This window comes from Procambarus clarkii, chromosome 3 (genome assembly GCF_040958095.1).
Source record: "Procambarus clarkii isolate CNS0578487 chromosome 3, FALCON_Pclarkii_2.0, whole genome shotgun sequence".
Classification (NCBI taxonomy): domain Eukaryota; kingdom Metazoa; phylum Arthropoda; class Malacostraca; order Decapoda; family Cambaridae; genus Procambarus; species Procambarus clarkii.
The window spans coordinates 50,149,012-50,172,359 of NC_091152.1; the positions used below are offsets into that span (position 1 = coordinate 50,149,012).

General features: G+C 46.0%; 2 protein-coding genes across 2 annotated transcripts in view; one reads left to right on the top strand and one right to left on the bottom strand.

Annotated features, from left to right (window-relative positions):
• LOC138369026 (sarcoplasmic reticulum histidine-rich calcium-binding protein-like) overlaps window positions 1–15,377 on the bottom strand; it is a 103,798-nt gene extending 88,421 nt beyond the window's left edge. The window contains exon 1 of the mRNA XM_069331898.1: window positions 15,047–15,377. Coding sequence (XP_069187999.1) covers window positions 15,047–15,377 — 331 coding nt within the window. The remainder of the gene's footprint in view (window positions 1–15,046) is intronic.
• A 519-nt stretch (window positions 15,378–15,896) lies between these two features.
• Window positions 15,897–17,895, top strand: LOC138369027 (uncharacterized). The gene is made up of 2 exons (XM_069331910.1): window positions 15,897–16,841; window positions 17,827–17,895. The coding sequence occupies exons 1-2, from the start codon at window positions 15,897–15,899 to the stop codon at window positions 17,893–17,895; spliced, it is 1,014 nt and encodes a 337-aa protein (XP_069188011.1).
• Window positions 17,896–23,348: the final 5,453 nt, after the last annotated feature.

The following is a 23,348-nucleotide window of genomic DNA, read 5'->3' on the forward strand; positions in this document are numbered from 1 at the left end:
GAAGTTCACGACATCACCGTAACAAGACAAATAATGAATAAAAACTCCTGCATATTAGACAAAGACCAACAGCTAAGGTGTGAAATAATTAAAGCCCTGCACGTAAAGACAGATCAACTCACATAAACACTCAAATGACAGAACTATTCACTCTCCGGCCATGAGAGTGAGAACAAGATCTGAACGCGAACACGCTAACGATGTCGACACTGCCCAAAATGCAATACCCACAATGGTCACCTGAGCTCTCATTAACCTAACACAGACGGACGTAAATGCATGTATTTATGTGTGTAGGTCAGATTAACCTTTTACGGGCTCACTATAGCCCGTGCTACATGGAAATTTTGTTCCGAGAAGCTAACTCTGAAACAATACGTATAATTATTATTACAATGACCTGTGGTTGATGTTCAATATATCATATGAACTATGGGTTCAACAGATCTCAATAACCCTGTCCATGGAAAACAGGAGATAAATGTATATATGCTGATTAGCATTATAAACGAAAGACCACGTCTGTGGTAGAGAAAAACTGACAACTTTGAACGCCAAGTTTTCCATCGGCTAATCACCTCATTTCCAACTTATATTTTTATTTCTGCTAACTTTGGCCAATAACCTGACATAATTTTTAATGCAAATGTTATATGTCAGTTGTTTTCCCATGTCTTTTCAGCTGAAAATGAACTTTGTAGGTTCGAAACGTTGTGCCAATTATAATATCTATAACACATTATAGTTTTTGTTCATTTAGTCAACCTTGAACAAATATGACATTTAGAGAAATCTTCCAATTAAACCAAGAGGCAAGATCACTAGTTAGAGGGATAGAAGCCCTAAACAAGAAAATAATAAATACAATGTGCAGTCATATTTTATGATATATTTATATATATATATATATATATATATATATATATATATATATATATATATATATATATATTTATATATATATATATATATATATATATATATATATATATATATATATATATATATATATATATATATATATATATATATATATATATATATTATTAAATATGACCGAAAAAGTAAGATTAATAATTCTAACACGAATTTTCCCAATCTTTCGTACATTTCTTTTCAATGTTGGAGGTAAATAAAAAATCAATTCTCCAAAATTCATTTTTATTTCTAGTCTGACGCGACACGAGCGCGTTTCGTAAAACTTATTACATTTTCAAAGACTTTAGTTTACAAATACACAACTGAATAGAACTTACGCATCTCCGATTTTATATCTACATTTGAGTGAGGTGGAAGGGGTGATGTGGCATTAATCAACACAAGACAGAACAAGAGGTGGCCTTAATAGGGTATTAATTTCATCAACACAAGACAGAACAAGGGGTGGCATTAATAGGGTATTAATTTCATCAACACAAGACAGAACACGAAACAATGGGAATTGAATAGAAGTGTTTGTAGAAAGCCTATTGGTCCATATTTCTTGATGCTTCTATATTGGAGTGGAGTCTTGAGGTGGGTAGAATATAGTTGTGCAACAATTGGCTGTTGATTGCTGGTGTTGACTTCTTGATGTGTAGTGCCTCGCAAACGTCAAGCCGCCTGCTATCGCTGTATCTATCGATGATTTCTGTGTTGTTTACTAGGATTTCTCTGGCGATGGTTTGGTTGTGGGAAGAGATTATATGTTCCTTAATGGAGCCCTGTTGCTTATGCATCGTTAAACGCCTAGAAAGAGATGTTGTTGTCTTGCCTATATACTGGGTTTTTTGGAGCTTACAGTCCCCAAGAGGGCATTTGAAGGCATAGACGACGTTAGTCTCTTTTAAAGCGTTCTGTTTTGTGTCTGGAGAGTTTCTCATGAGTAGGCTGGCCGTTTTTCTGGTTTTATAGTAAATCGTCAGTTGTATCCTCTGATTTTTGTCTGTAGGGATAACGTTTCTATTAACAATATCTTTCAGGACCCTTTCCTCCGTTTTATGAGCTGTGGAAAAGAAGTTCCTGTAAAATAGTCTAATAGGGGGTATAGGTGTTGTGTTAGTTGTCTCTTCAGAGGTTGCATGGCTTTTCACTTTCCTTCTTATGATGTCTTCGACGAAACCATTGGAGAAGCCGTTGTTGACTAGGACCTGCCTTACCCTACAGATACCCTACAGATTTCAATACCCATTGTTTCGTGTTCTGTCTTGTGTTGATGAAATTAATACCCTATTAATGCCACCCCTTGTTCTGTCTTGTGTTGATGAAATTAATACCCTATTAATGCCACCTCTTGTTCTGTCTTGTGTTGATTAATGCCACATCACCCCTTCCACCTCACTCAAATGTAGATATAAAATCGGAGATGCGTAAGTTCTATTCAGTTGTGTATTTGTAAACTAAAGTCTTTGAAAATGTAATAAGTTTTACGAAATGGGCTCGTGTCGCGTCAGACTAGAAATAAAAATGAATTTTGGAGAATTGACTTTTGATTTACCTCCAACAGTGAAAAGAAATGTACGAAAGATTGAGAAAATTCGTGTTAGAATTATTAATCTTACTTTTTCGGTCATATTTAATAATATATGTCTACAGGAAAGACTGCTACCAAAATATACTAATATATATATATATATATATATATATATATATATATATATATATATATATATATATATATATATATATATATATATTATATATATATATATATATATATATTATATATATATATATATATATATATATATATATTATATATATATATATATATATATATATATATATATATATATATATATATATATATATATATATATATATATATATATATATATATATATTATTAAATATGACCGAAAAAGTAAGATTAATAATTCTAACACGAATTTTCTCAATCTTTCGTACATTTCTTTTCACTGCTGGTGGTAATTCAAAAATCAATTCTCCAAAATTCTACACTAAGGAAACGAACATAGGAATGTGCCTAAATGCCAACAGCGACTGCCCAGACAGGTACAAGAGGAGTGTTGTTAACGCATATGTCGACCGTGCTCTCAGCCACAGCTCAGAATGGAAGCAAGTCGACGAAGAACTCTGTAGGGTAAGGCAGGTCCTAGTCAACAACGGCTTCTCCTATGGTTTCGTCGAAGACATCATAAGAAGGAAAGTGAAACGCCATGCAACCTCTGAAGAGACAACTAACACAACACCTATACCCCCTATTAGACTATTTTACAGGAACTTCTTTTCCACAGCTCATAAAACGGAGGAAAGGGTCCTGAAAGATATTGTTAATAGAAACGTTATCCCTACAGACAAAAATCAGAGGATACAACTGACGATTTACTATAAAACCAGAAAAACGGCCAGCCTACTCATGAGAAACTCTCCAGACACAAAGCAAAACGCTTTAAAAGAGACCAACGTCGTCTATGCCTTCAAATGCCCTCTTGGGGACTGTAAGCTCCAAAAAACCCAGTATATAGGCAAGACAACAACATCTCTTTCTAGGCGTTTAACGATGCATAAGCAACAGGGCTCCATTAAGGAACATATAATCTCTTCCCACAACCAAACCATCGCCAGAGAAATCCTAGTAAACAACACAGAAATCATCGATAGATACAGCGATAGCAGACGGCTTGACGTTTGCGAGGCACTACACATTAAGAAGTCAACACCAGCAATCAACAGCCAATTAATGCACAACTATATTCTACCCACCTCAAGACTCCGCTCCAATATAGAAGCATCAATAAATATGGACCAATAGGCTTTCTACAATCACTTCCATTCAATACCCATTGTTTCGTGTTCTGTCTTGTGTTGATGAATTTAATACCCTATTAATACCACCTCACCCCATCCACCTCACTCAAATGTAGATATAAACAAATCGGAGATGTGTAAGTTCTATTCAGTTGTGTATGTGTAAACTAAAGTCTTTGAAAATGTAATAAGTTTTGCGAAACGCGCTCAAGTGTCGCGTCAGACTAGAAATAAAAATGATTTTTGGAGAACTGATTTTTTAATTACCACCAACAGTGAAAAGAAATGTACGAAAGATTGAGAAAATTCGTGTTAGAATTATTAATCTTACTTTTTCGGTCATATTTAATAATATATGTCTACAGGAAAGACTGCTAAATATATATATATATATATATATATATATATATATATATATATATATATATATATATATATATATATATATATATATGTCGTACCTAATAGCCAGAACGCACTTCTCAGCCTACTATGCAAGGCCCGATTTGCCTAATAAGCCAAGTTTTCCTGAATTAATATATTTTCTCAATTTCTTTTCTTATGAAATGATAAAGCTACCCATTTCATTATGTATGAAGTCAATATTTTTTTATTAGAGTTAAAATTAACGTAGATATATGACCGAACCTAACCAACCCTACCTAACCTAACCTAATCTATCTTTATAGGTTAGGTTAGGTTAGGTAGCCGAAAAAGTTAGGTTAGGTTAGGTTAGGCAGGTTAGGTAGCCGAAAAACAATTAATTCATGAAAACATAGCTTATTAGGCAAATCGGGCTTTGAATAGTAGGCTCAGAAGTGCGTTCTGGCTACTAGGTATGACATATATATATATATATATATATATATATATATATATATATATATATATATATATATATATATATATATATATATATGTCGTACCTAGTAGCCAGAACGCACTTCTCAGCCTATTATGCAAGGCCCGATTTGCCTAATAAGCAAAGTTTTCCTGAATTAATATATTTTCTCTAATTTTTTTCTTATGAAATAATAAAGCTACCCATTTCATTATGTATGAAGTCAATATTTTTTTATTGGAGTTAAAATTAACGTAGATACATGCCCGAACCTAACCAACCCTACCTAACCTAACCTAATCTATCTTTATAGGTTAGGTTCGGTTAGGTAGCCGAAAAAGTTAGGTTAGGTTAGGTTAGGTAGGTTAGGTAGGAAAAAAACATTAATTCATCAAAACTTGGCTTATTAAGCAAATCTTGCCTTGCATAGTAGGCTGAGAAGTGCGTTCTGGCTACTAGGTACGACATATATATATACTTATTTATTATTAAAATGACCTTTGAACCAGACTTTACAAATGAAATCGAGAGTGTACCATTTAGTCCACTCACACAAGGGCATGCCAAACATACACAATTCAAGGCAACCAATTAGCCCAAGCGAGCCGGTCAGCACAACAATGGAGGAGCAACACGAGCCCTGCACATTATTGCTCGAGCACAGTGGGCAACACCAACGTATTAACGAGCGGGCAATGTTGGGCAAGAGTAATGTATTAACGTAGACCCATAGTTGGTTATACGGACGGTAAGCGCTGTATGCGTGTGTGGTTCCTTACAAACACTTGTGAATGGTTGTGTATTAATAAGTAAATATGTTTAATAAGGTCAGTTCAAACATGCAGTCCGTCCTCCTAAGGTTCCCCATCCTCAAGAAACTGTCGTACTGAAGCGGCCTTATCTTAACCTACCAGAGGACCCAAAACAGAAAACGGAACAGTATGTCAATTTCGCGAGCCGCTATTTTCTAGTACGACGATTTTTGGCTTTAGTGAATGGCAAAATGTGTCTGTGTGTGTACTCACCAATTTGTGCTTTCTGGGGTTGAGCTCTGGCTCTTTGGTCCCGCCTCTCAACTGTCAATCAACTGGTGTACAGGTTACTGAGCCTACTGGGCTCAGTGTGTGTGTGTAATTAACTAAGTGTAGTTACAGGATGAGAGCTACGCTCGTGGTGTCCCGTCTTCCCAGCACTCTTTGTCATATAACGCTTTGAAACTACTGACTGTCTTGGCCTCCACCACCTTCTCATCTAACTTGTTCCAACCGTCTACCACTCTGTTTGCGAAAGTGAATTTTCTTATATTTCTTCGGCATCTGTGTTTAGCTAGTTTATATCTATGACCTCTTGTTCTTAAAGTTCCAGGTCTCAGGAAATCTTCCCTATCGATTTTATCAATTCCTGTTACTATTTTGTATGTAGTGATCATATCACCTCTTTTTCTTCTGTCTTCTAGTTTTGGCATATTTAATGCCTCTAACCTCTCCTCGTAGCTCTTGCCCTTCAGTTCTGGGAGGCACTTAGTAGCATGTCTTTGCACCTTTTCCAGTTTGTTGATGTGCTTCTTAAGATATGGGCACCACACAACCGCTTCATATTCTAGCTTTGGCTTAACAAAAGTCGTGAACAATTTCTTTAGTATATCGCCATCCATGTATTTAACAGCAATTCTGAAGCTAGAAAGCGTGGCATAAGCTCCTCGCACAATATTCTTTATGTGGTCTTCAGGTGATAGTTTTCTATCTAGAACCACCCCTAGATCTCTTTCTTTATCAGAGAGTGTGTGTGTGTGTACTCACCTAGTTGTGTCTGCAGGATCGAGCATTGACTCTTGGATCCCGCCTTTCGAGCATCGGTTGTTTACAGCAATGACTCCTGTCCCATTTCCCTATCATACCTGGTTTTAAAATTATGAATAATATTTGCTTCCACAACCTGTTCCTGAAGTGCATTCCATTTCCCCACTACTCTCACGCTAAAAGAAAACTTCCTAACATCTCTGTGACTCATCTGAGTTTCAAGCTTCCATCCATGTCCCCTCGTTCTGTTACTATTCCGTGTGAACATTTCGTCTATGTCCACTCTGTCAATCCCTCTGAGTATTTTATACGTTCCTATCATGTCCCCCCTCTCCCATCTTCTTTCTAGTGTCGTAAGGCACAGTTCCCTCAGGCGCTCCTCATACCCAATCCCTCGTAGCTCTGGGACGAGTCTCGTTGCAAACCTCTGAACCTTTTCCAGTTTCATTATATGCTTCTTCAGATGGGTACTCCATGATGAGGCGGCATACTCTAAGACTGGCCTCATGTAGGCAGTGTAAAGCGCCCTAAATGCCTCCTTACTTAGGTTTCTGAATGATGTTCTAACTTTTGCCAGTGTAGAGTACGCTGCTGTCGTTATCCTATGTATATGTGCCTCAGGAAATAGATTAGGTGTTACGTCCACCCCCAGGTCTCTTTCGCGCGTCGTCACAGGTAGGCTGTTCCCCTTCATTGTGTACTGTCCCTTTGGTCTCCTATCTCCTAGTCCCATTTCCATAACTTTTCATTTGCACGTGTTGAATTCAAGTAGCCATTTCTCTGACCATCTCTGCAACCTGCTCAGGTCCTTTTGGAGGATCCTGCAATCCTCATCTGTCACAACTCTTCTCATCAACCTTGCATCATCCGCAAACATCGACATGTAGGACTCTACGCCTATAAACATGTCGTTAACATATACAAGAAATAGAATTGGTCCCAGCACCGATCCTTGTGGTACTCCACTTGTTACTGTTCGCGAGTCCGACTTCTCGACCTTGCCGTAACTCTTTGGCTCCATCCTGTTAGGTATTTCTTTATCCATGCTAGGACCTTTCCCCCCACCCCCGCCTTCCTCTCGAGTTTGAACAGCAGTCTCATGTGCGGTACTGTATCAAAGGCTTTTTGGCAGTCCAGAAATATGCAGTCTGCCCAACCATCTCTGTCCTGTCTTATCCTCGTTATTTTATCATAGAATTTCAGAAGGTTTTTTAGGCACGATTTCCCTGTCCAGAACCCATGTTGATGTTTGTTCACAAACCTAATGTTCACCAGGTGTGCAACCAGTCGTAGCCTAATTATTCTTTCCAGTATTTTACAGGGGATGTTTGTCAGTGATACAGGTCTATAGTTAAGTGCCTCCTCCCTATCGCCTTTCTTGAAGATCGGCACGACATTTGCCTTCTTCCAGCAACTGGGCAATTCTCTCGACATAAGTGACTCATTAAAGATCATTGCCAGAGGCACGCTGAGGGCCTGTGCTGCTTCTTTTAGTATCCACGGTGGTACTTTGTCTGGTCCAACTGCTTTAGTTGCATCTAGAGTTGTCAACTACCTCATTACCTCCTCTGCTGTCACATCTATATCTGATAGTCTATCATCTAGGGTAACCCCTTCCAACAATGGGAGCTGCTCAGGCTCGGTTGTGAACACTCCATGGAAACTGGCATTCAGTGCCTCACAGATTTCCTTGTCACTTTCAGTATATGCCCCCCTCTGTCTTCCTTAGTCTTGTCACTTGGTCGTTCACTGACATTTTCTTCTTATATGACTGTGTAGTAACTTAGGTTGTTTTTTCGCTTTGATTGCAATATCGTTCTCATAGTCCCTTTCCGATGTTCGTCTTATGTTAATGTAATCGTTCCTAGCTCTGTTACATCTGATCCTGTTGTCCTCTGTCCTTTGTCTTCTGAACTTCCTCCACTCCCGCCTGCTGGCCATGTTTGCTTCCTGACACTGTCTATTAAACCATGGGTTATTATATTCCTTCTTATTTTTTCCCTTTACTGTTGGTATAAATCTCTCTTCGGCCTCCTGTCATTTCTGTATGACTAGGTTCATCATATCTTGGACTGTTTTTCCTCGTATTTCTTCCTCCCACTGCACTTCACCCAGATAGTCCCTTATCCTCTTATAGTCCCCTTTCTTGTAGTCAACTCTCCTTTCCCAGATCTCTTGTCCCATGGTCATAAGTTTGAATTCCATCATGTAGTCAAAGACTAGGACACAATGGTCACTGGCCCCTAGAGGTATTTCATGCTCTAAATTCTCGATATCTTCTACGTTCTGGGTGTAAGTCAGGTCTAATAGGCTCGGTGCATCTCCTCCTCTTTCCCTTGTGTCTTCCCTCACATGTTGTGTTTGGAAATTCCTGTCTATAACATCTACTAATTTTGCTCCCCACGTTTCGTCCTCTCCATGGGGATTCCTTGATTCCCAATTTATCTCTCCATGATTTAGGTCCCCCATGATCAGCAGCTTCGCTCTCATTCTGTGGGCTAGTGTTGCTGCCTTCTGCAGTTCATCTATGCATGTCTTGTTGTTGTCATCATACTCCTGCCTGGGTCTTCTACTGTTTGATGGGGGATTGTAGATTACCAAGATCACAATCTTCCTCCCATCTACTGTCAGAGTTCCATGTATGAAGCTTGTGCACTCATTGGTAACCCAATTTCCCAGGTCTTCAAACTTCCATTTCCGCTTTATTAGGAGTGCCACTCCCCCTCCCTGTCTCTGTGTCCTCTCTTTTCGTATCACCTGGTACCCTTCAGGAAAGATTGCATCTGAGATCATGTCATTAATTTTAGTTTCCACAATTGCAACTATGTCAGGATCTGCCTCACTCACTCTTTCTTTTATCTCTTCTGCTTTATTAGATACCCCATCAGCATTGGTGTACCAAACCTTGAGATTCTTCATGGAAACTCTTGTACCAGAGTTCTCCCTTTCTCTGGGGGTCTGGGGGATCTGGGAAGGGGGGGGGGGGTCTGGGGGGTGATTGGGGGCAGGGGGACCTGGGGGATCTGGGGGGTGTATGGAGTGTGAAAGAGGTCGGGAGGGGTGCTTGGGGGGCTAATGGGGGCTGGGCTTCTAGGAAGGTAGATAGGAGGGGTCTGGGGTAGGGCCTGGGTAGGTAGGTCTGGAGTATGAAGTGCATACTGGGTCTGAAGATTTGGGATACACACACACACACACCGTGTGTGTGTGTGTGTGTGTGTGTGTGTAATACAGAGTCATTGCTCCAAACTGTAACTTACATGAAACAGGTTCTATACCGTGAAGAAAAAGATGCAATGGTTTGAACCAATAATTTTACACTATGTAAAAATTAAACTTTTTTATTTATACAAATACAGCCTAAATGGCCCTCAATTAATGTGGCTTTTGTTGAAGTGTAAATTCGTACATTTTAATCTACTAACAATTGCAATAGTGGACTATTGAGCTTATAACTGAATGCATAATTGTTAATGATGTAACAGATTTTTGGGGTTAACTGTTAGGCGCTGTGATCAGGGCTCTCTCCACCAGGGTAACTGCTCCAGAATATTGGCATAAAACGAAAATCTTTCTGCCTGTTAGGCACATTGGGTCTTGCATACTAGGCCAAGAACTGCGGTTCTGGCTATTAGGCACACTATATATATATATATATATATATATATATATATATATATATATATATATATATATATATATATATATGTCGTACCTAGTAGCCAGAACTCAATTCTCAGCCTACTATTCAAGGCCCGATTTGCCTAATAAGCCAAGTTTTCCTGAATTAATATATTTACTATAATTTTTTTCTTATGAAATGATAAAGCAACCCTTTTCTCTATGTATGAGGTCAATTTTTTTTTATTGGAGGTAAAATTAACGTAGATATATGACCGAACCTAACCAACCCTACCTAACCTAACCTAACCTATATTTATATGTAAGGTTAGGTTAGGTAGCCAAAAAAAGCTAGGTTAGGTTAGGTTAGGTAGGTTAGGTAGACGAAAAAACATTAATTCATGAAAACTTGGCTTATTAGGCAAATCGGGCCTTGAATAGTAGGCTGAGAAGTGCGTTCTGGCTATTAGGTACGACATATATATATATATATATATATATATATATATATATATATATATATATATATATATATATATATATATGTTGTTAAATATATCCGAAAGAGTAAGATTAATGATTCTAAGACGAATCTTTTCAATATTTATGTTTTTCTTCACTGTCGTCGGATGTTGAAAAATTAACTCTCCGAAGTTCATTTTTACACTTTATAATAGTCTGACGCCTGGGGATGCGTTTCGCAAGCAACACCTTACATTTTCAAAGACAATTTTACCGTGATTGATTGATGGTTAAGCCACCCAAGAAGTGGCACTAGCAATTTTACCATCTTTAACATCGGATTATATACTTTTTGGGTGAGGTGATGGAGGAATGTTATAACTAAGGGATATTAAATATATCAATGAATAAATGGATCAAGGGAGTATTAGTAGGGCCATTGGATGCTGTGTCTGCGTTGGCTCGGGGTCTTGAAGTGGGTAGAATGTAATTATGTGTTAGCTGGTTGTTGAGTGCTGGTCTGGACTTCTTAATATTTAGTGCCTCGCTGATGTTAATTCTCCTAATGTCATTATATCTGTCGATTATTTCAGTGTTGCTTGGCAAGATGTCCCTGGTGATGATCTGGTTGTGTGTGGAGATTACATGTTTCTTTATAGAGCCCTCTTGTTTGTGCATATATATATATATATATGCACAAACATATATATATATATATATATATATATATATATATATATATATATATATATATATATATATAAATATATATATATATATATATATATATATATATATATATATATATATATATATATATATATATATATGTCGTAGCAGGTATTTGAGCGGCAAGCAGTGAGGGGGTAGTAGGTTTTGTAGTGAAGGTTTAGCAGCAGCCTAATACAGTTACTAGAGATGGAGACCTGAGGCAATATTGAAGTGTTATAGGTTGGTAGCAGCCTAGGAGGTTGCACTCCAATATTATTGTTATATATTTTCTTCTATATTTTTATGTAATAAATGTTTGTATGTTACCAGCTGATTGTTGCCCTTATCCTGGTGAGGCTTCCTGGATGGTGAGAGAGAGAGTTCAAATTGGTGGACAGAGGTCAGTGACACCACAAAGGGGAGTTAGGAGATCATGCCGTAACAAGGAGTGTAGGGGGGGGGGGAGTCACGGCGGCTCGAGTGGGTGTGTACTCATGACAACTAGGCCAGTTGGGAGTTGCTCCCCTGATTAAAGGTGACGCTGAACCCCTCTCCGGGAACGAGACGATTACAGGGTGATCTAACTAATTGCAAGCACTCCAGTGTCCATTGGTGGTCGACTGACGGCAGCAGGAGCGTGGTTGCCGTGGTCGGTCATATTTTTTATCAGGGAGAGGTTGGGGTCTCTGTTCGTCGGTAAGCAAGTATCAGTTGGGTTCAATAACCAGTTTTATAACTCCAATACCTTGATAATATATATACATATACATATATAAACTGAAAACTCACCCCAGAAGTGACTCGAACCCATACTCCCAGAAGCAACGCAACTGGTATGTACAAGACGCCTTAATCCACTTGACCATCACGACCGGACATAATGAGGTGATAGCCGAGGCTATTTGAACCACCCCACCGCCGGCACTCGGATAGTAATCTTGGGCATAGCATTTTACCAAATCACCTCATTCTTTGGGGCACACGTGAGGAACACAAATGCGAACAAGCCTGAATGGTCCCCACTACTATCCGAGTGCCGACGGTGGGGTTGTTCAAATAGCCTCGGCTATCACCTTATTATGTCCGGTCGTGATGGTCAAGTGGATTAAGGCGTCTTGTACATACCAGTTGCGTTGCTTCTGGGAGTATGGGTTCGAGTCACTTCTGGGGTGTGAGTTTTCAGTTGCATATTGTCCTGGGGACCATTCAGGCTTGTTCGCATTTGTGTTCCTCACGTGTGCCCCAAAGAATGAGGTGATTTGGTAAAATGCTATGCCCAAGATTACTATCCGAGTGCCGGCGGTTGGGTGGTTCAAATAGCCTCGGCTATCACCTCATTATGTCCGGTCGTGATGGTCAAGTGGATTAAGGCGTCTTGTACATACCAGTTGCGTTGCTTCTGGGAGTATGTACAAGACGCCTTAATCCACTTGACCATCACGACCGGACATAATGAGGTGATAGCCGAGGCTATTTGAACCACCCAACCGCCGGCACTCGGATAGTAATCTTGGGCATAGCATTTTACCAAATCACCTCATTCTTTGGGGCACACGTGAGGAACACAAATGCGAACAAGCCTGAATGGTCCCCAGGACAATATGCAACTGAAAACTCACACCCCAGAAGTGACTCGAACCCATACTCCCAGAAGCAACGCAACTGGTATGTACAAGACGCCTTAATCCACTTGACCATCACGACCGGACATAATAAGGTGATAGCCGAGGCTATTTGAACAACCCCACCGTCGGCACTCGGATAGTAGTGGGGACCATTCAGGCTTGTTCGCATTTGTGTTCCTCACGTGTGCCCCAAAGAATGAGGTGATTTGGTAAAATGCTATGCCCAAGATTACTATCCGAGTGCCGGCGGTGGGGTGGTTCAAATAGCCTCGGCTATCACCTCATTATGTCCGGTCGTGATGGTCAAGTGGATTAAGGCGTCTTGTACATACCAGTTGCGTTGCTTCTGGGAGTATGGGTTCGAGTCACTTCTGGGGTGTGAGTTTTCAGTTGCATATTGTCCTGGGGACCATTCAGGCTTGTTCGCATTTGTGTTCCTCACGTGTGCCCCAAAGAATGAGGTGATTTGGTAAAATGCTATGCCCAAGATTACTATCCGAGTGCCGGCAGTGGGGTGGTTCAAATAGCCTCGGCTATCACCTCATTATGTCCGGTCGTGATGGTCAAGTGGATTAAGGCATCTTGTACATACAAGTTGCGTTGCTTCTGGGAGTATGGGTTCGAGTCACTTCTGGGGTGTGAGTTTTCAGTTGCATATTGTCCTGGGGACCATTCAGGCTTGTTCGCATTTGTGTTCCTCACGTGTGCCCCAAAGAATGAGGTGATTTGGTAAAATGCTATGCCCAAGATTACTATCCGAGTGCCGGCGGTGGGGTGGTTCAAATAGCCTCGGCTATCACCTCATTATGTCCGGTCGTGATGGTCAAGTGGATTAAGGCGTCTTGTACATACCAGTTGCGTTGCTTCTGGGAGTATGGGTTCGAGTCACTTCTGGGGTGTGAGTTTTCAGTTGCATATTGTCCTGGGGACCATTCAGGCTTGTTCGCATTTGTGTTCCTCACGTGTGCCCCAAAGAATGAGGTGATTTGGTAAAATGCTATGCCCAAGATTACTATCCGAGTGCCGGCGGTGGGGTGGTTCAAATAGCCTCGGCTATCACCTCATTATGTCCGGTCGTGATGGTCAAGTGGATTAAGGCGTCTTGTACATACCAGTTGCGTTGCTTCTGGGAGTATGGGTTCGAGTCACTTCTGGGGTGTGAGTTTTCAGTTGCATATTGTCCTGGGGACCATTCAGGCTTGTTCGCATATACATATATGTATGTGTGTGTATTCACCTAGTTGTATTCACGTAGTTGTGTTCGAGGGGGTTGAGCTTTGCTCTTTCAGCCCGTCTCTCAACTGTCAATCAACTGTTTACTATGTACTTTTTTTTCACACCACACACACACACACACACCAGGAAGCAGCCCATGACAGCTGACTAACTCCCAGGTACCTATTTACTGCTCGGTAACAGGGGCATTCAGGGTGAAAGAAACTTTGCCCATTTGTTTCTGTCTGGTGCAGGAATCGGACGCGCGCCACAGAATTATCAGTTCTGCGCACTATCCACCAGGCTACTAGGCCCCACTCTGTGTGTGTGTGTGTGTGTGTGTGTGTGTGTGTGTGTGTGTGTGTGTGTGTGTGTGTGTGTAAGTGTGTGTGTGTGTGTGTGTGTGTGTGTGTGTGTGTGTGTGTGTGTGTGTGTGTGTGTGTGTGTGTGTGTGTTATTGGTAAATTTCTTTCCTCACGTTTAAAACAACATTCATATGCTATTCGTACAGCCCAGCACTCCAGCGCCTTGTATTTACTTTCCAGTTTATGTGATCATTCCAGCGACTTCAGAGTGGCGAAATGTATTGTTAAAAGTAAGGGTTTCGTTGAAGAAAACGTGATTGAGTCCGCTCAGATCAAACAATATAACAACAGCCTTAGTGTGAGCCCTGACATGTACAAATTATATCCCCATATAAGCTTCAATATAACACGTCTATACAATATAGCACGTCTATATTATATAGCATCCATTTAACTTGTGTTTATTTATATATTTCCATCCGGCGGCACTTATATATATTATGAGGTAGGGTCTATAGAGGTGGTAAGCCACCAGAACATATACTGTAGTCCGGGAGTGTGTTGACACTGGAGTATATACTGGGAGAAGCGGGGTATATGGCTCACACTGTGTACCTCCCCCAGACCACGGGTCCACCTGGTAACAATACTGTAATTGTCCTCCTGGGAATGGTCTTGACGCCGTGTCCTCCCTGGCCGCCAACACTGTTATTCTCGCACCTATCTTGTGGCTCTGATGGGCCACGTGGCTCTGATGGGCCACGTGGCTCTGATGGGCCACGGGGCTCTGATGGGCCATGTGGCTTTGATGGGCCACGTGGCTCTGATGGGCCACGTGGCTCTGATGGGCCACGTGGCTCTGATGGGCCACGTGGCTCTGATGGGCCACGGGGCTCTGATGGACCACGTGGCTCTGATGGGCCACGTGGCTCTGATGGGCCATGTGGCTCTGATGGGCCACGTGGCTCTGATGGGCCACGTGGCTCTGATGGGCCACGTGGCTCTGATGGGCCATGTGGCTCTGATGGGCCACGTGGCTCTGATGGGCCATGTGGCTCTAATGGGCCACGTGGCTCTGATGGGCCACGTGGCTCTGATGGGCCACGTGGCTCTGATGGGCCATGTGGCTCAGATGGGCCACGTGGCTCTGATGGGCCACGTGGCTCTGATGGGCCATGTGATGGCTCTGATGGGCCACGTGGCTCTGATGGGCCACGTGGCTCTGATGGGCCACGTGGCTCTGATGGGCCACGTGGCTCTGATGGGCCATGTGGCTCTGATGGGCCACGTGGCTCTGATGGGCCACGTGGCTCTGATGGGCCATGTGATGGCTCTGATGGGCCACGTGGCTCTGATGGGCCACGTGGCTCTGATGGGCCACGTGGCTCTGATGGGCCACGTGGCTCTGATGGGCCATGTGGCTCTGATGGGCCACGTGGCTCTGATGGGCCATGTGGCTCTAATGGGCCACGTGGCTCTGATGGGCCACGTGGCTCTGATGGGCCACGTGGCTCTGATGGGCCATGTGGCTCTGATGGGCCACGTGGCTCTGATGGGCCACGTGGCTCTGATGGGCCACGTGGCTCTGATGGGCCATGTGGCTCTGATGGGCCACGTGGCTCTGATGGGCCATGTGGCTTTGATGGGCCACGTGGCTCTGATGGGCCACGTGGCTCTGATGGGCCACGTGGCTCTGATGGGCCACGTGGCTCTGATGGGCCACGTGGCTCTGATGGGCCACGTGGCTCTGATGGGCCACGTGGCTCTGATGGGCCACGGGGCTCTGATGGGCCATGTGGCTTTGATGGGCCACGTGGCTCTGATGGGCCACGTGGCTCTGATGGGCCACGTGGCTCTGATGGGCCACGGGGCTCTGATGGACCACGTGGCTCTGATGGGCCACGTGGCTCTGATGGGCCACGTGGCTCTGATGGGCCACGTGGCTCTGATGGGCCACGTGGCTCTGATGGGCCACGTGGCTCTGATGGGCCATGTGGCTCTGATGGGCCACGTGGCTCTGATGGGCCATGTGGCTCTGATCGGCCACGTGGCTCTGATGGGCCACGTGGCTCTGATGGGCCATGTGGCTCTGATGGGCCACGTGGCTCTGATGGGCCACGTGGCTCTGATGGGCCACGGGGCTCTGATGGGCCATGTGGCTTTGATGGGCCACGTGGCTCTGATGGGCCACGTGGCTCTGATGGGCCACGTGGCTCTGATGGGCCACGTGGCTCTGATGGGCCACGGGGCTCTGATGGACCACGTGGCTCTGATGGGCCACGTGGCTCTGATGGGCCACGTGGCTCTGATGGGCCACGTGGCTCTGATGGGCCACGGGGCTCTGATGGGCCATGTGGCTTTGATGGGCCACGTGGCTCTGATGGGCCACGTGGCTCTGATGGGCCACGTGGCTCTGATGGGCCACGTGGCTCTGATGGGCCACGGGGCTCTGATGGACCACGTGGCTCTGATGGGCCACGTGGCTCTGATGGGCCACGTGGCTCTGATGGGCCACGTGGCTCTGATGGGCCACGTGGCTCTGATGGGCCACGTGGCTCTGATGGGCCACGTGGCTCTGATGGGCCACGTGGCTCTGATGGGCCATGTGGCTCTGATGGGCCACGTGGCTCTGATGGGCCATGTGGCTCTGATCGGCCACGTGGCTCTGATGGGCCACGTGGCTCTGATGGACCATGTGGCTCTGATGGGCCACGTGGCTCTGATGGGCCACGTGGCTCTGATGGGCCACCTGGCTCTGATGGGCCACGTGGCTCTGATGGGCCACGTGGCTCTGATGGGCCACGTGGCTCTGATGGGCCACGTGGCTCTGATGGGCCATGTAGCCCCTTGTCTGTGTGTCCGTGTGTGTGATCAGGACACTGGATACACCAATGACTGTGTCACGGGCCGTCTGTATGTATCCAAGCTTCTGAATGTCTCGGGTGCGTGTTTATCACTGGGCTGCCGATGTGTCATGGGAGTGAGTTATGAGAGTGTCATGTGTGTGTCATAGGACGTATGTGTCATGCGGCATCAATGTGTTTTAAAGCACATATCATGGGATATCAATGTGTCAAGGGGATCTGTGTGTCATGTCACACCTGCGTCATAGGGCATCAATGTTTCTACATGTCCTGGAGATCTGTGTGTCACGATGACTGTCATGAAGCGTGTATGTGTTCCGAGGCGCGTGTCATGGGGCGCGCACGTGTCATCCATTTCCCCATCCATTCATCTATCCATTTATCAGTCGCAGTCAAGCCACAGCAAAGAGGGAAGGGAATTATTAGGGAAAAACGCCAAGTCATTACGACTGTAGCACTGGGAAAGGGTCAGGATAAGGATTTTGGGATGGGGGAAAGGAATGGTGCCCAAACACTTGGACGGTCGGGGATTGAACGCCGACCTGCATGAAGCGAGACCGTCGCTCTACCGTCCAGGCTAAGTTATTGAACATCACAGCAAAGAATATAAATGTAAAGGATTTGGGTGTAATCAAGGCAGAAAACCTGACCTTTAAAGAACACAATAAAGTAGCTGTCACAACTGCAAGAAAATTATCAGGTTAAATAACAAGAACCTTTCAAACAAGAGATGCTGTGCCAATGATGGCACTTGTCAAGGTGCTAGTGCTCTCTAGAGTGGAATACTGTTGCACAATGACATCCCCTTTCAAAGCTGGAGAAATTGCTAACCTGGAGAGCGTGCAGAGATCCTTTACTGCTAGAATCCACTCAGTAAAACATCTAAACTATTGGGACCGACTAAAGAGCCTAAATCTGTATTCTCTTGAGCGCAGGCGGGAGAGGTACATAATAATTTACACGTGGAAAATAGTAGAGGGGCTGGTCCCAAACCTGCACACAGAAATAACACCACATGAGACCAGAAGACATGGCAGGATGTGCAGAATACTCCCATTGAAAAGCAGAGGTGCAACAGGTACTCTGAGAGAGAACTCTATCAACATCAGAGGCCCGAGACTGTTCAACACGCTTCCACTACACATTAGGGGCATAACTGGCCGACCCCTCACAGTGTTCAAGAGAGAACTGGATAAGAACCTCCAAAGGATACCTGATCAACCAGGCTGTGACTCATACGTCAGGCTGCGAGCAGCTGCGTCCAACAGCCTGGTTGATCAGTCCAGCAACCAGAAGGCCGGGTTAGAGACCGGGCCGCGGGGACCTTGACTATCGGAACCCCAGCAAGGTAATAAAGAGCAAGGTAAGGTCTACCCATTTATCAATTCATCTTTAGATCTATTCGTCCCTCTAACTACTGTCAGTCTGTGAGTCTGTCTATTTTTTTATATCTGTCTCTGTTTTTGTCTTAAGAAAATGTTATTGTCATTGGTAAAGTTTGTGGAGCCTCAGGTTAATGGGGCCTCGTAGTGGTTAATGGGGCCTCGTGGTGGTTAATGGGGCCTCGTGGTGGTTAATGGGGCCTCGTGGTGGTTAATGGGGCCTCGTGGTGGTTAATGGGGCCTCGTAGTGGTTAATGGGGCCTCGTGGTGGTTAATGGGGCCTCGTGGTGGTTAATGGGGCCTCGTGGTGGTTAATGGGGCCTCGTGGTGGTTAATGGGGCCTCGTAGTGGTTAATGGGGCCTCGTAGTGGTTAATGGGGCCTCGTAGTGGTTAATGGGGCCTCGTGGTGGGACACATTAACACAATAGAGTAATTACCCCTTTATACCTCTGAGAACTGTGGCTGGCTTGAGACACCTGTTTCCCAAGGTGTAGTTTCCCAAGGTGTAGTTTCCCAAGGTGTAGTTTCCCAAGGTGTAGTTTCTCAAGGTGTAGTTTCTCAAGGTGTAGTTTCCCAAGGTGTAGTTTCTCAAGGTGTAGTTTCTCAAGGTGTAGTTTCTCAAGGTGTAGTTTCTCAAGGTGTAGTTTCCCAAGGTGTAGTTTCTCAAGGTGTAGTTTCTCAAGGTGTAGTTTCTCAATGTGTAGTTTCCCAAGGTGTAGTTTCCCAAGGTGTAGTTTCCCAAGGTGTAGTTTCTCAAGGTGTAGTTTCCCAAGGTGTAGTTTCTCAAGGTGTAGTTTCTCAAGGTGTAGTTTCTCAAGGTGTAGTTTCTCAAGGTGTAGTTTCCCAAGGTGTAGTTTCTCAAGGTGTAGTTTCCCAAGGTGTAGTTTCCCAAGGTGTAGTTTCTCAAGGTGTAGTTTCCCAAGGTGTAGTTTCTCAAGGTGTAGTTTCCCAAGGTGTAGTTTCCCAAGGTGTAGTTTCCCAAGGTGTAGTTTCCCAAGGTGTAGTTTCTCAAGGTGTAGTTTCCCAAGGTGTAGTTTCTCAAGGTGTAGTTTCCCAAGGTGTAGTTTCTCAAGGTGTAGTTTCCCAAGGTGTAGTTTCTCAAGGTGTAGTTTCTCAAGGTGTAGTTTCCCAAGGTGTAGTTTCCCAAGGTGTAGTTTCCCAAGGTGTAGTTTCTCAAGGTGTAGTTTCCCAAGGTGTAGTTTCCCAAGGTGTAGTTTCTCAAGGTGTAGTTTCCCAAGGTGTAGTTTCCCAAGGTGTAGTTTCCCAAGGTGTAGTTTCCCAAGGTGTAGTTTCCCAAGGTGTAGTTTCCCAAGGTGTAGTTTCTCAAGGTGTAGTTTCCCAAGGTGTAGTATCCCAAGGTGTAGTTTCTCAAGGTGAAGGCCAGGACAGTGGACAGTGACCCAGGGCATTAATCTTCGCTGAGTACACCCCGGTACCTAGTGTTACACAGCCCCGCTCAGTACACCCCGGTACCTAGTGTTGCACAGCCCCGCTCAGTACACCCCGGTACCTAGTGTTGCACAGCCACGCTCAGTACACCCCGGTACCTAGTGTTGCACAGCCCCGCTCAGTACACCCCGGTACCTAGTGTTGCACAGCCCCGCTCAGTACACCCCGGTACCTAGTGTTGCACAGCCCCGCTCAGTACACCCCGGTACCTAGTGTTGCACAGCCCCGCTCAGTACACCCCGGTACCTAGTGTTGCACAGCCACGCTCAGTACACCTCGGTACCTAGTGTTGCACAGCCCCGCTCAGTACACCCCGGTACCTAGTGATGCACAGCCCCGCTCAGTACACCCCGGTACCTAGTGTTGCACAGCCCCGCTCAGTACACCCCGGTACCTAGTGTTGCACAGCCCCGCTCAGTACACCCCGGTACCTAGTGTTGCACAGCCACGCTCAGTACACCCCGGTACCGAGTGTTACACAGCCCCGCTCAGTACACCCCGGTACCTAGTGTTGCACAGCCCCGCTCAGTACACCCCGGTAACTATTGTTGCACAGCCCCGCTCAGTACACCCCGGTACCTAGTGTTGCACAGCCACGCTCAGTACACCCCGGTACCTAGTGTTGCACAGCCACGCTCAGTACACCCCGGTACCTAGTGTTGCACAGTCCCGCTCAGTACACCCCGGTACCTATTGTTGCACAGTCCCGCTCAGTACACCCCGGTACCTAGTGTTGCACAGCCCCGCTCAGTACACCCCGGTACCTATTGTTGCACAGCCCCGCTCAGTACACCCCGGTACCTAGTGTTGCACAGCCACGCTCAGTACACCCCGGTACCTAGTGTTGCACAGCCACGCTCAGTACACACCGGTACCTGTTGTTGCACAGCCCCGCTCAGTACACCCCGGTAACCTTTGTTGCACAGCCCGCTCAGTACACCCCGGTACCTGTTGTTGCACAGCCCTGCTCAGTACACTCCGGTACCTGTTGTTGCACAGCCACGCTCAGCACACCCCGTACCTTGTGTTGCATATCCACGCTCAGTACACACTGGTACCTATTGTTGCAAACCCCGCTCAGTACACCCCGGTACCTATTGTTGCACAGCCCCGCTCAGTACACCCCGGTACCTGTTGTTGCACAGCCACGCTCAGCACACCCCGGTACCTAGTGTTGCACAGCCACGTTCAGTACACCCCGGTACCTATTGTTGCACAGCCCCGCTCAGTACACCCCGGTACCTAGTGTTGCACAGCCCCGCTCAGTACACCCCGGTACCTAGTGTTGCACAGCCCCGCTCAGTACACCCCGGTACCTAGTGTTACACAGCCCCGCTCAGTACACCCCGGTACCTAGTGTTGCACAGTCCGCTCAGTACACCCCGGTACCTATTGTTGCACAGCCACGCTCAGTACACCCCGGTACCTAGTGTTGCACAGCCCCGCTCAGTACACCCCGGTACCTTGTGTTGCACAGCCACGCTCAGTACACCCCAGTACCTAGTGTTGCACAGCCCCGCTCAGTACACTCCGGTACCTAGTGTTGCACAGCCCCGCTCAGTACACCCCGGTACCTAGTGTTACACAGCCCCGCTCAGTACACCCCGGTACATAGTGTTGCACAGCCCCGCTCAGTACACCCCGGTACCTAGTGTTGCACAGCCACGCTCAGTACACCCCGGTACCTAGTGTTACACAGCCCCGCTCAGTACACCCCGGTACCTAGTGTTGCACAGCCCCGCTCAGTACACCCCGGTACCTATTGTTGCACAGCCCCGCTCAGTACACCCCGGTACCTAGTGTTGCACAGCCACGCTCAGTACACCCCGGTACTTAGTGTTGCACAGCCACGCTCAGTACACCCCGGTACCTAGTGTTGCACAGCCCCGCTCAGTACACCCCGTACCTATTGTTGCACAGCCCCGCTCAGTACACCCCGGTACCTAGTGTTGCACAGCCACGCTCAGTACACACCGGTACCTGTTGTTGCATAGCCCCGCTCAGTACACCCCGGTAACCTTTGTTGCACAGCCCGCTCAGTACACCCCGGTACCTGTTGTTGCACAGCCCTGCTCAGTACACTCCGGTACCTGTTGTTGCACAGCCCGCTCAGTACACCCCGGTACCTATTGTTGCACAGCCCCGCTCAGTACACCCCGGTACCTGTTGTTGCACAGCCACGCTCAGCACACCCCGGTACCTAGTGTTGCACAGCTACGCTCAGTACACCCCGGTACCTATTGTTGCACAGCCCCGCTCAGTACACCCCGGTACCTAGTGTTGCACAGCCCCGCTCAGTACACCCCGGTACCTAGTGTTGCACAGCCGCGCTCAGTACACCCCGGTACCTAGTGTTGCACAGCCCCGCTCAGTACACCCCGGTACCTAGTGTTGCACAGCCACGCTCAGTACACCCCGGTACCTAGTGTTGAACAGCCGCGCTCAGTACACCCCGGTACCTATTGTCGCACAGCCACTCTCAGTACACACCGGTACCCAGTGTTGCACAGCCACGCTCTGCACACCCCGGTACCTAGTGTTGCACAGCCGCGCTCATTACACCCCGGTACCTAGTGTTGCACAGCCACGCTCAGTACACCCCGGTACCTTGTGTTGCTCAGCCCCGCTCAGTACACCCCGGTACCTAGTGTTGAACAGCTGCGCTCAGTACACCCCGGTACCTAGTGTTGGACAGCCCCGCTCAGCACACCCCTGTACCTAGTGTTGCACAGCCGCGCTCAGTACACCCCGGTACCTATTGTTGCACAGCCACGCTCAGTACAGCCCGGTACCTAGTGTTGCACAGCCCCGCTCAGTACACCCCGGTACCTAGTGTTGCACAGCCATGCTTAGTACACCCCGGTACCTATTGTTGCACTGCCACGCTCAGTACACCCCGGTACCTATTGTTGCACAGCCCCGCTCAGTACACCCCGGTATCTAGTGTTGCACAGCTACGCTCAGTACACCCCGGTACCTATTGTTGCACAGCCCCGCTCAGTACACCCCGGTACCTAGTGTTGCACAGCCACGCTCAGTACACCCCGGTACCTATTGTTGCACAGCCACTCTCAGAACACCCCGGTACCTATTGTTGCACAGCCCCGCTCAGTACACCCCGGTATATAGTGTTGCACAGCCACGCTCAGTACACCCCAGTACCTATTGTTGCACAGCCCCGCTCAGTACACCCCGGTATCTAGTGTTGCACAGCCACGCTCAGTACACCCCGGTACCTATTGTTGCACAGCCCCGCTCAGTACACCCCGGTACCTAGTGTTGCACAGACACACTCAGTACACCCCGGTACCTATTGTTGCACAGCC